The sequence below is a fragment of the Macaca fascicularis genome, chromosome 16, assembly GCF_037993035.2.
Source record: "Macaca fascicularis isolate 582-1 chromosome 16, T2T-MFA8v1.1".
Lineage (NCBI taxonomy): Eukaryota > Metazoa > Chordata > Mammalia > Primates > Cercopithecidae > Macaca > Macaca fascicularis.
Window position 1 is genome coordinate 65,475,967 of NC_088390.1, and position 13,538 is coordinate 65,489,504.

The 13,538-nt window shown below is 41.2% G+C and overlaps 1 protein-coding gene across 27 annotated transcripts in view; it reads right to left on the reverse strand.

The window, feature by feature from the left end:
* Window positions 1–13,538, reverse strand: part of GPATCH8 (G-patch domain containing 8) — a 107,832-nt gene that overhangs the window by 18,465 nt on the left and 75,829 nt on the right. For 16 of the 27 annotated variants that reach the window (XM_065531676.1, XM_005584433.3, XM_074019844.1 and 13 more), the window contains one exon: window positions 12,119–12,262. In XM_065531676.1, the coding sequence (XP_065387748.1) occupies window positions 12,119–12,262 (144 nt within the window). Of the gene's footprint in view, window positions 1–7,538; window positions 7,576–12,118; window positions 12,263–13,538 lie in introns of all 27 variants that reach the window. The other 11 variants (XM_045374674.1, XM_074019845.1, XM_005584432.3 and 8 more) reach the window with 1 other exon arrangement.

Consider the following 13,538-nt stretch of genomic DNA (forward strand, 5'->3'; position numbering starts at 1 on the left):
TCATGTCTCAGTGTTTAATGTTTATGGATGAGATCACCCAAGAAGATATCACCAGGTGGTAGGTAAGAGAAAAGACCAGGAGAGAATATAGAATATTTCATTATTAAACTACCCAGCAAAAGAAGATTATAGATGAATGGTTAGGAAAAGCCACGTTACTGAACATTAGATGTAAATTCTTTCTTTTACCATATGCCTATTAGTAAGTGATGAAAATTAATTTTATTCAGTAAGAAAAAAACAAGTATTTGGTAACAGAGAAAATTAGATACTAATGCCAATTACAGATAGTGAAAAATTGAGAGAAAAATAAATAAATACAAATTATTTTTATCCTTATTTTTGAGAGAGTCTCCCTGTCACCCAGGCTGGAGTGCAGTGGCGTGATCTCAGTTCACTGCAACCTCTGCCTCCCACGTTCAAGTGATTCTCGTGCTTCAGCCTCTCAAGTAGCTGGGATTACAGGTGCCACCACCATGCCCGGCTAATTTTTTGTGTTGGGATTATAGGCGTGAGCCAATGTGCCCGGCCCAAATTCTTTTTTTTTCTTGAGACACAGCCTCACTTTGTTGCCCAGGCTGGAGTGCAGTGGCATGATCTTGGCTCACTGCAACCTCTGCCTCCTGGGTTCAAGTGATTCTCCTGCCTCAGCCTCCTGAAAAGCTGGGACCACAGCGCATGCCACAACACTGGGCTAACTTTTTTCTTTGGAGACGGAGTCTCGCTCTTTTGCCTGGAGTGCAGTGGTGTGATCTCAGCTCACCGTAGCCTCCGCCTCCTGGGTTCTAGCAATTATCCTGCCTCGGCCTCCTGGGTAGCTGGGATTACAAGCACGTGCCACCACGCCTGGCTAATTTTTGTATTTTTAGTAGAGATGGGGTTTTGTCACGTTGGCCAGGCTGGTCTCAAATTCCTGACTTCAAGTGATCCGCCCGCCTTGGCTTCCCAAAGTGCTGGGATTACAGGTGTAATCCCACTGTAATCCCAGGAGCCACTGCACCCGGCCAGGCCAAATAGTTGGATATCAAATTAATTTGTCATAAAATTACCATGTTTTGCTATTTTCAGGAATTCAGCAAAATGCCTTAAAAGTATGGTATATATTCTTTTTTTTTTTTTTTTTTTTTTGAGACGGAGTCTCGCTCTGTCACCCAGGGTGGAGTGCAGTGGCCGGACCTCAGCTCACTGCAAGCTCCTCCTCCCGGGTTCACGCCATTCTCCTGCCTCAGCCTCCCAAGTAGCTGGGACTACAGGCGCCCGCCACCTCACCCGGCTAGTTTTTTGTATTTTTTTTTTAGGAGAGACGGGGTTTCACTGTGTTAGCCAAGATGGTCTCGATCTCCTGACCTCGTGATCCGCCCGTCTTGGCCTCCCAAAGTGCTGGGATTACAGGCTTGAGCCACCGCGCCCGGCCTGGTATATATTCTTTAACAGCACCAAGTATGCCTGCTTTAAGGCATTTAGGTATATATACATGAACATATACATATACACGTACATATGTATATGTACTATATATTTTCATCACCACTACCACCATGAAAACTTAAGCTGGTGGCCGGGCGCGGTGGCTCACGCCTGTAATCCCAGCACTTGGGGAGGCCGAGGCGGGCGGATCACAAGGTCAGGAGATCGAGACCACGGTGAAACCCCGTCTCTACTAAAAATACAAAAAATTAGCCGGGCGTGGTGGCGGGCGCCTGTAGTCCCAGCTACTCAGGAGGCTGAGGCAGGAGAATGGCGTAAACCCAGGAGGCGGAGCTTGCAGTGAGCCGAGATCGCGCCACTGCACTCCAGCCTGGGCGACAGAGCGAGACTCCGTCTCAAAAAAACAAAAAACAAAAAACAAACAGACAAAAAAAAAAAAAAAAAAAAAAGAAAACTTAAGCTGGTTAATGAGGTTTTAAAAATGACTTAGAGATATAATTCATATACCCTAAAATTTACCCCACCCCCCTTTTTTGGAGACAGGGTTTTGTTTTGTCACAGAACTGGAGAGCAGTGGCATAATCAGAGCTCACTGTAGCCTCGACCTCCCAGGCTCAAGTGATCCTTCCCACCTCAGCCTCTCAAATTGCTGGGACTACAGATGCACTCCATCATGCCTGGCTAATTTATTTTTATGTTTTGTAGAGACAGGATCTCCATATGTTGCCCAGGATAGTCTCAAACTCCTGGGATCAAGGGATCCTCCTGTCTTGGCCTCCCAAAGTGCTGGGATTACAGGCGTGAGCCACTGCTCCTGGCCCAAATTCACACATCTAAAGTGTCAAATTTAGTGGGTTTTAGTACATTCTTAGAATTGTGCAGCTATCACCACTATCTAATTTTAGAACATTTTCATTACTCCCAAAAGAAACCTCATACCCATAAGCAGTTACTCACCATTTCCTCTCTGCCTAGCCCTAGGAATCTACTAATCTGCTTTCTGTCTCTATACATTTGTTTATTCTAGACTTTTCATATAAATAATACGATATGGGGTCTTTTGTGACCAGCTTCTTTCACTTAGCATACTATTTTCAAGATTCATGCATGTTGTATATACCAATAAGTCTTTCCTTTTTTTTTTTTTTTTTTTTTGAGACGGAGTCTCACGCTGTTGCCCAGGCTGGAGTGCAGTGGCGCGATCTCGGCTCACTGCAAGCTCCGCCTCCTGGGTTCACGCCATTCTCCTGCCTCAGCCTCCTGAGTAGCTAGGACTACAGGCGCCCGCCACCGTGCCCGGCTAATTTTTTGTATTTTTAGTAGAGACGGGGTTTCACTGTGGTCTCGATCTCCTGACCTTGTGATCCGCCCGCCTCGGCCTCCCAAAGTGCTGGGATTACAGGCTTGAGCCACCGCGCCCGGCCGAAGTCTTTCCTTTTTATTGCTGAATAATATTCCATTGTCCAGATGTATCACATTTTATCCATTTACCAGCTGATGGACATTTGGGTTATTTCCCTTTTTGGCTATTATGAATAATGCTGCTATAAACATTTTTGTGCAAGTTCTTGTGTGGACATATGTTTACACTTCCCTTGGGTATATACTAGTAATATGGTAACTTTGTATTTAATGTTTCGAGGAAGTGTCAAAAACTTTTCCACTATCTTTTCACTATCTCATTAGCAATGTAGTAGGGCTCCAATTTCTTGGTATCTTCTCCAACACTTTGATAGTGTATCATTTTTATTTTAGCCATCCTAGTGGGTATGAAATGGTATACATAAATTTTGTGGTTTTGTGGATAATGAGTTTTAAGTATACAGGTGGTTGAGTATCCTGTATTTGAAATACTTAAAACTAGAAGTGTTTTAGATCTTAGAAGCTTTTTTAGATTTTAGAGTATTTCATTGTATATTTACTGCTTAAGCATCCCAAATCTGAAAACCCAAAAAGCTCCAATAAGTATTTCCTTTGAGTGTCATGTTGGCATTCAAAAACTTTTGGATTTTGGAGCATTTTCGATTTTAATTTTTTGAATTTGGAATGCTCAATCTGTATTTACATAGCTAGCACTCCAAGAACATATCTGGGGACAAAGATTTGCCCCATAGGTAAAATCTGAAGGCGGATAAGTCACAAGAGCTGCTTGGGTTCAAAGCAAATGGCACAGCAACAACCCAGTTCAGAGCTCTCTTTACAGTACTGTCACTAAAGAACTTATTACTTAGGTTGCTTTAACTTTTCAGACTACAATAGAACAAAGAGTCTAATCCCAGAATCTCTACCACAGTGCATCACTGTGATAAATAAAGTGTAAGGGGCAGAAAGGTTGAAACTGTAGAACAAAAGTAAGGCAGAATCATTTTTAGTCAACTGGGATTGAGTGCCAAGATGAAGAACAGTTAGAAATACGTAACAAGAGAATGCCTGGTTTACATGGCAACATTAGGGTCCTGAAGCATCTGTTTGAGGGTTACCCCGAATCACAAAAGCAGACAGCTCCTCTAAGCAGAAGGGGATTTTTTTCAACAGTTTTTGTTTTTGTTGTTTTTGAGACAGAGCCTCACTCTGTTGCCTAGGCTGGAGTATAGTGGCACTATATTGGCTCACTGCAACCTCTGCCTGCTGGGTTCAAGCAATTCTCCTGCCTCAGCCTCCAAGTAGCTAGGATTACAGGCGTGTGCCACCACTCCCGGCTAATTTTTAAAATATTTTTAGTAGAGATTGGGTTTCACCATGTTGGCTGGGCTGGTCTCGAACTCCTCACCTCACGTGATCCACCCACCTCGGCCTCCCAAAGTGCTGGGAATACAGGAGTGAGTCACCACGCCTGGTCTTCAGCAGATTTTTTCAAGGTTACCTATGTTGAGATTGCTGGGTATAAGTTTACTCCCAACATAAGCAGAGGAGGGTGAGTACATAAGATTTAACAGATGAAAAGGCATGAAACATGCTAAAGTTTTGGAAGACTGGCCAAATGATGTCAATTTTCTTATTACGCAAAACAGACCCCAAGAAAATGGTATGAATAGTGGTATAAAGTACCACTGAACCCAACATTTTCACTCTCTGCTACAGGTTATTACAATAAAACTACAACATGTTCAAGTGCTGAGATGCACTCCTTTCTTCAAACCTGTGTTGTTTCTTTCTTTTTTTTTGAGATGGAGTCTCACTCCGTCGCCCAGGCTGGAGTGCAGTGGCCGGATCTCGGCTCACTGCAAGCTCCGCCTCCCAGGTTTACGCCATTCTCCTGCCTCAGCCTCCCAAGTAACTGGGATTATAGGCGCCTGCCACCACGCCCGGCTAGTTTTTTGTATTTTTTAGTAGAGACGGGGTTTCACCGTGTTAGCCAGGATGGTCTCGATCTCCTGACCTCGTGATCCGCCCGTCTCGGCCTCCCAAAGTGCTAGGATTACAGGCTTGAGCCACCGTGCCCGGCCCCTGTGTTGTTTCTTAAAGCATAATCTCTTAAGAGAACTATGCTGTTTAAGTAATATATGTTACCGGGTAATGAAACAGTCAACTAAGAGTAAATAATCCTGTCAAAAAGCAGTTGCAAACAGTTTAGACAAAGGTAACTAAATCATGTATTAATAGATTATATTCTGTACAAATCAGAATACAGTCACCGGTGGCTGCTAGAGGCTTCATCTGTTTTAGTTCTGCTATTTAAAGCTCAGGGAACTACTGCTTTTGTTCACAACTGAAACAGACCTTGGAATTAAATAAGACTTTAGTCCTTTTAGAAAATGTAAAAAGTATAGGAATTTTTATACTAAAGGTATTTTAGCAGAAAGAAGAGGGAGGCTAAAAGCATCTTCCTCTGACTGAGACACTGAATCCTACAGGTAAAGGAATTTTTTTTTTTTTTTTTTAGACAGGCCTTGCTCAATATATTACCCAGGCTTGAGTGCAGTGGCATGATCTTGGCTCACGGCAATGTCCACCTCCTGGGCTCAATAAAACGATCTTCCTGAGGATTTCTAAATTTCTGTTCCTTGGTAATGTATGTTATTGTGTAATGAAACCATCAAGTAAGGGTAAGTAATCTCGTCAAAAAGCAGATGCAAACAGTTTAGACAAGGTCAATCCTGTCAAAAAAGCAGTTGCAAACAGTTTAGACAAAGTTAACTAAATCATGTATTAATAGATTCAGCCCCTCCAGTAGCTGGGACCACAGGCAACTGCAACCACATCCAGCTAATTTTTTGGGGGATTTTTTTATAGAGACCAGGTTTTGCCATGTTGCCCAGGCTAGTCTCGAACTTCTAGGCTCAAGTGATCTGCCCGTCTCAGTCTCCTAAAGTGCTGGGATTACAGGTATGAGCCATCACGCTTGGCCTAAAGAATTTCTGAAGATGCTTTACAGTACCAGATTTTGATAATCTGGATCAGACTACCAGAGATTGAAATCGCAAGGAAGTTGGTACCAAGACTATTAGCAAGGAGGCAGCTTTTCAATGTGCCAGTTTCCCAGTATCAGTCAGAAGCCATGGGAAACTGTGTGGGAAGGAAGGAAAAGCATAGGCCTGAGTCATAAATTTAAATGTTTACAGGAGTTTGGCAGGTAACATAATGAGTCACACAGATTGGAGTAAGAGAAAAGATGAAGTGGAGATCACAGCTAGTTGGAGAATGAGCAAAGAGATGGCCACTGTTCAGCTTTAGTCAACTGTTATGTTGAAATGTAGGCCCAATGTTGTCTGATAATTTTAACTTTTCAAGATAAGCCAAAGCCTAAATTATGTAAAATCTAATTTTTAAAATTTGGGAATCAACTGAAATTAAAAAGGGAAAAACTAACAACGTGAAGGTCAGATAAAATATATCTGTGAGATAATTTGTGACCTCTAGCTTATGTACTAGAAGGACCTTTAGTAGCACAAACAAGAGGCTAAGACTGGAAGAAAAATCCTGAGTAGGTAACAAGGTACAAAGGAAGCAGCCAAAAAGAGAGAAAGAGAGAAAAGAAAAGAAAAAGAGGAAGGAAGGAAGGGAGGAAGGGAGGGAGGGAGGGAGGACTGACTATAAAGGTGGTGCTGCTATTAATTTACTTTTGGGAAACAGAATATTCTTTGGAGTTTGAATTTTAGGCCTCTTGAAATGCTAAAGAAAATGATTCCACTGTCATATCCATTAGCAGACAAATTTTTAAAAAAGATATGCAAAATAAGGAGGCAAGGAGGTAGGGATAGAAAAATCTGTAGTTTCAAATTTGTCTGTAACTTATACTAAGCCAACAAAGGTAGGAGATGATCAGTGCTAATGTCTTTTTTTTTTTGAGACGGAGTCTCGCTCTGTCACCCAGGCTGGAGTGCAGTGGCATGATCTCGGCTCACTGCAACCTCCACCTCCCGGATTCAAGCAATTCTCCTGTCTCAGCCTCCCTCCCCAGTAGCTGGGACTACAGGTGCGTGCTGCCACGCCCAGCTAATTTTTGTATTTTTAGTAGAGATGGAGTTTCACTATGTTAGCCGGGACGGTCTTTATCTCCTGACCTTGTGATCCGCCAACCTCGGCCTCCCAAAGTGCTGGGATTACAGGCGTGAGCCACGGCGCCTGGCTAATCAGTGCTAATGTCTATTGAGCATTCAGGTGTATCAGAATTAACTCATATAAAAAGAAATCATACATTGGGTTTCTTCAGAAATGGAAAGGCCTACTCTTAGAGATTTCAAAATGTAGAGATTTCAAAATGTATTAACATCGATCACTTGAAAACTAGGGTTAAACTACTGAAAAGAGCCAAAATACCTAATCAGCTTCTGTATCTCTGAAGATTAAGCTGGGTCTTAATATTTTTGTGTTAATGACTCTTTATAAAATCTTGGAAAATCTGAGAAAAACTAGTGAAGAGAAAGAGGCACATAACACCCCCACATCCCGTCAGGAAACAAACAACCCAAACCTTGAATGAAGGTGACCATATAGCTCCTTTTGGAGAGATTATTTGTGCCTATTTAAGGGAAGGGTATGTTTAGGATCCTGCCTCTACTATAGTTTACTACTAACATAATACATTATTTCTCTGAAAAATATTAATGGTGAAAATCTGATAGAAGATGCAAACTAGGGATTGCTAATACAGGGTTGAAAGTACTTACCTATTATCTCAGATTCATAATAATCCTGTGTGCCTTCCTGGAAGACAAGACAGGGTGTCTTTATGATTTTAGAGCATGAATTTGGAAAAATGGTAGGTCCATTTGTATGTTAAGTTCATGTCCATCAAAGAGGAATGAAAAATATGTCCTTCCTCCTGTTAGGGGTTATTTGGCTGTGTTGTACCAAGGTCAATTCAAGATTCCTTAGAAATTCTTTTTTTAAAATTCTCTGAGACAGGGTCTTGCTCTGTCACCCAGGCTAGGGTATAGTGGCATGATCACAGCTCACTGCAGCCTCAAACTCCTGGACTCAAGCGACCCTCCTGCCTCAGCCTCACAAGTAGCTAGGACTTACACTACATGTGCGTGTCACCACATCAGGGTATTTAAATTTTTTTTTTTTTTTTTTAAGAGACACAGAGTCTTGCTCTGTCACCCAGGCTGGTGTGCAGTGACACAATCATAGCTCACTGCAGCCTTGAACTCCTGGCCTCAAGAGATCTTCCTGTCTCAGCCTCAGCTGGGATTACAGGCATCAGCCACTGCACCCAGTGGGTTCATCAGACATTCCAAGTTCGGGGAAGAGACGAATTATGAAAAATTTAGTGCTGTGCTTCTTTTGTTTATGTATTTATAGCATTCTGTTTTGAGATCCTACTGTTTGTATTACAACAGCAGTATGAAGAAAGGTGAAAAAGCCTACCTTTCAAGCAAATGAAGAACATTTCACCAAAACACAAAACAAAAACCAAACTTGTACTACATGTTTTTTTTTAATACATAAGATGAGCTTTTGATTAAGATGAAGAAATAAACTCACATGCATTCATTCATCATACCAGCTAAAGATTTTTCCTAGACCAGGGTTCATAGATATATATTCTGTATTAGTGAATAGGCAGTCCATGAGTTCTCCATGGGTAACCCCTAATTTTGTATTTTTATTTTGATGATACTCTAAAAAAGAGTAATAAGTGAATATTCTGGATCATCTAGATGAGCACTTTATAAATGTTTACAATATAACTGGGGACGTAAAATGACAGTAATTTATTTGTACTAAGGTTAAATGATACCACAATATCATATATATACACAAAAGTTTTTAATTAATTCTGATGGAACAGGGTTTTCAACCGCAGCACTATTAACTGCCATTTTGCCTCTTTGTTTCAAGGGTCTTTCCTGTGCATTGTAAGATGTTACCAGCATCGCTGGCCTCTACCTACTAGATGCCAGTAGTATCACACCCTTACTGGGACAACCAAAAATGTACAGAGACTTTGCCAAGTGCCTCCAGAGTCACAAAATCTCCCTAGTTTGAGAGCGAATGCAATAGAGAAAAGTGGTGGGAGAGCTGAGGTAACACAAGGTGTGCAGGAGAATAAACATGTCAAATTCAAATGAACCAAAGATGTAACAATTTCTACTACATTCAGGTTGAGGACAGTGTCACTAAAACATTATCATATATCACATTAATGTTGTCAATGTAAATTTTATTACATTGTAAATCTGTTTTGCTTTAGTTTTTTTCCCTTAAAAGGCAAGTTTATACGTTATTCAAATTTGAATTATACTTTTTCCTGGTTTACTTTTTTCTTTATTTTTGAGATGGAGTCTTGCTTTGTCACTTAGGCTGCAGTGCAGTGGCGCCATCTTGGCTCACTACAGCCTCCGCCTCCCGGACTCAAGCAATTCTCCTGCCTCGAGTAGCTGGGACTACAGGCACATGCCACCACACCTGGCTAATTTTTTTGTATCTTTAGTAGAGATGGGGTTTCACCAAGTTGGACAGGCTGGTCTTGAACTCCTGACCTCAACTGATCTGGCCGCCTTGGACTTCCAAAGTGCTGGGATTATAGTGCATGAGCCACCACTCCTGGCCTATTTTTTTCTAGTTAAAACTTTCTTTTTCATTACAAAGATTAGCCGGGCGTGGTGGCGCATGCCTGTAATTCCAGCTTCGCGGGGGACTGAGACAGGAGAATCACTTGAACCTGGGAGGCAGAGGTTGCAGTGAGCCGAGATTGCGCCATTGCACTTCAGCCTGGGCAACAAGAGTGAAACTCCATCTCAAGAAAAACAAACAAAAAAAACCCTTTTTTTTCTCTTTTTTTGAGACGGAGTCTTGCTCTGTCACCCAGGCTGGAGAGCAGTGGCACGATCTTGGCTCACTGTAACCTCTGCCTCCCGGGTTCAAGTGATTCTCTTGCCTCAGCCTCCTGAGTAGCTGGGATTACAGGTGCCCGCCAAGATGCCCTGCTAAGTTTTTTGTATTTTCAGTGGAGACAGGGTTTCACCATGTTGGCCAGGCTCGTCTTGAACTCCTGACCTCAGGTGAACTCCACCTCAGCTTCCCAAAGTGCTGGGATTACAGGTGCGAGCCACCGCACCTGGCCTTTTTTCTAATTAAAATAGTGTGTATCCTTTCTTTCTTTCTTTTTTTTTTTTTGAGACAGGGTCCCGCTCTGTCACCCAGGCTGGAGTGCAGTGGCATGATCTTGCTTCACTGCAAAATCCGCCTCCCAGGTTCAGGCAATTCTCGTGCCTCGAACCCCGAAGTAGCTGGGATTACAGGCGTGTACCACCATGTCCGGCTAATTTTTGTAGTTTTAGTAGAGACAGGGTTTTGCTATGTTGGTCAGGCTGGTCTCGAACTGGCCTCATGTGATTCTGTCCACCTCGGCCTCCCAAAGTGCTGGGATTATAGGCGTGAGCCACTGCACCTGGCCTAACCTTTCTAAATGTCCTTTTTCTGCCTAAAGTATCTTTTCTGTTAATATATCACAGATATTTCTTGATTGAAAAAATTCTCAAGAGCCCCAAAACTTGGGTATATACTTAGATACTAAATGTCTTAATTAAATAAAAATAACCTGAAAGAGTTTTTTTATTTATTTTGTTTTTTTTGAGACAAGGTCTTGCTCTGTTGCCCAGTGTGAAGTTCAGTGGCATCATCATGGCTCACTGCAACTTCAAACTCTTGGGCTCAAGCCATTCTAACACCTCAGCCTCCGGAGTAGCTGGGATCACAGACATGTGCCACCACACCCAGCTAATTACATTTTTTGTAATTAGCTTAGATTGGGGGGCGGGTCTTGTACATTACTCAGGTGGTCTCGAACTCCTGGGCTCAAGTGATCCTCCTGCCCTGGCTTTGCAAAGTGCTGCAATTACAGGTGTGAACAGCCGTGCCTGGCCTGAAATTTTTAAATTATAAATAGATTGAAAAACTGGAAAAGGTCCTGGATAGAAGTATTCACTGTTGCATTTTTCTTTCCTGAAAAATGAGTCTCTGAAAGAGTAAAAAAGTAACTGCCAGTATAGCTTGTCTATAAATTTCTCTTCTTCAAATCAAGCAAAGTTGACAATATATTAAGAGAACATTCACGGCCAGGAGCAGTGGCTCACACCTGTAATCCCACTGCATTCCAGCATGGGAGAAAGAGCAAAACTCCGTCTCAAAAAAAAAAAAAGAATGTCCAAAGGTGTGTAGTAAGTTGAAAAGCTGTCTTGCATATAAGTCCATTAGTGTAGAAGAATCTTAAATTGGTTAGGTATGGCTAAATGTGGGAGACTGTTCCAAAAAAATATAATACCACAACCAGCTTACAATTTCTCCCTGTTCTAGGAAGAATAAGACTTGGTCAAAGATTGCCTTTTACCTGTGCACTGAAATCTTTTGGTTGGCTGGAAGATGAAAGTTAAAAAAATCTTAGTTCAACAAGTCCAGCTTAAGAGATATCATTCCAGTGTTCATACATTTACAAGTTTAATAAAGACAACTATTGTACCCCCCAAAGACCTAGTAAGTTATGTTAAAGTCACCCAAGATCAAACGGCTTGAAATTCTTTAATAAGCCAGAACTGTCCTATAGGTGTAACAATTTATTTTCCCTTTCTAAACTCTCCCAGGGTTTTGCCTTCTTCTGTATACCAGTAACTAGTTAAGTACAAATTTCTCTTCTAAAATGATGAGGTGGCAGCCGGGGGGCGAAGACTGCAAAGAAAGTGTAATTCGTTTATCAGCTCTTCAACACGCAGCATCAGAGTTTTTTGTTAAAGTTAAGAGAGCATCTAATTTTATTTTCCTTCTCAAAATTTATCTAACTTCCAAGGTATACTGAATAACAAAATGACTTAATAATAGAAAACAGTAGCCAATAAACATGAACTCTAATGTAGGGAAGCTGAAAATAACACAGTCTGCTGAATAACTCTTCAAAGTTTAACACGTTAGGAAAAGAGAAGAAATGGAAACAAAGCTCCCAGTGACCCTCGGCTGAATTACAAAATTAAATAAAAACTTAGAAATTAATAAAAGGCAAAAACATTATGTAAGATTTACAAAACACAATTCGTCAAATAGTGTATATGTGGGAGTGGTGGGCTGGAGGGGGTGTCTATGCCAGGATTTCTGCCACTGAAAAAATAAAGTGTGGTGGACGACTGCACATAAAGATTGGCAGACACAAGAAATTACAGACACCAAGTTTTTGGGGGTATACTCATAAAACTCAATTGTTGTAACAATAGATAGGTACCTTCTTCTCTGTTTGCAAGTAACTACAACTCACCTGCTTGTGTGCATGATCATAGGAGTTGATATGGTTATCGAATTCCTGATGTTTCTGATATTGCTTATCACAGAGTTCACAGTAAAAGTTGGCTCTGAGGTCTTCCAAGGCTTTGGCAATTGCCTTCTCTTTGTCAACATAATCCTGCAAGAACCATGAAATACAAACAAAAAATGAACTTGATAAAACTTTAAGTGAATGTTATAAAGAAAACCGTCATCTGAGAAGACAAAAAAGAGCTTTTCATAATATTTAGTGGTACCAGTAAAAGCTGGATGAAACACAAGTGGTACTTTGGTGGGTAATTCGTGTGTCATTGTACTAACAATTGTCTTCAAATAAACAAATGTTTAAAAGGACTAATGATGCTCAACTGATAAGTATAATGCAAATATTCCAAAACTCCCAAAAAGTCTGAAATCTGAAATACCTTTGGTCTCAAGCATTTTGGATAAGGGATACAAAACCTGTATTAATATTCTAGTTTTCAGACACTAAGGCAAAAAGCATTACCTGAGTCTGTAGCCAATGATGGAGTTAAATATTCTATGGTCATTCTACATATAAGCTGCACTGCTTGGAAAGCCAACCCACAGATATGTGTTATCTGCTGGTCTTAGCGAGATTTAAAACTGTGGGACTCTTACATGGGAGAGGAGCTTGGAGAAAAACAACAACAACAAAAAACTGTGTGACTGACTAAAAGGCAATCCAATTTGCCTCATCAGTTTCACTTAAAAACTAGACATCAAAAGACATCTCAAAAAGAAAAACAGAGAAAAAAATTAAAAGATACCTCAAAGCAAGTTGAGTATATTCATTTGCTAATGTCACACAGAAGGATGAGAAAGGGAGAGGAATGCTAAGTGACTACTTGCTTGATTTTTAGAGCAGGGTAGATGCGTTACTTTCAGAATGAGCAACTCCTTCTAGCAGATTGACCTAAAAAAGATAAGTCTTATCTCAAAGACTGTATCTACAGTTTCAAAGCAGCTCTATCATCTCCCACAAGAGCTACTTAATCAGTAAGCAAGAAAAGGTTGTATTTTCTGGAGTGGCAGTACTGAACTAATTTGGATAGACTTATTAAAACTGCAAAGTGAGTATGTATAGCACATTGTTATTTTTGCCCTATCTAATCCTTCACATTAATTTTCTTTGAGAGTTCCGGACAGTTTCATGTTGTCTGGCTGTTAAACAACTTGTGGCTTTTTTGCCAGGCTGGAGTGCAGTGCAGTTCATGGCTCACTGCAGTCTCCACCTACTGGGCTCAAGCAATCTTCCCACCTCAGCCTCCCAAGTATCTAGGCGTTTACCAGCAAACCTAGCTAACTTTTGTATTTTTTGTAGAGATGAGGTCTCACTATGCTGTCAAAGCTGGTCACAAACTCCTGGGCTCAAGTGATCCTCCCACCTTGGC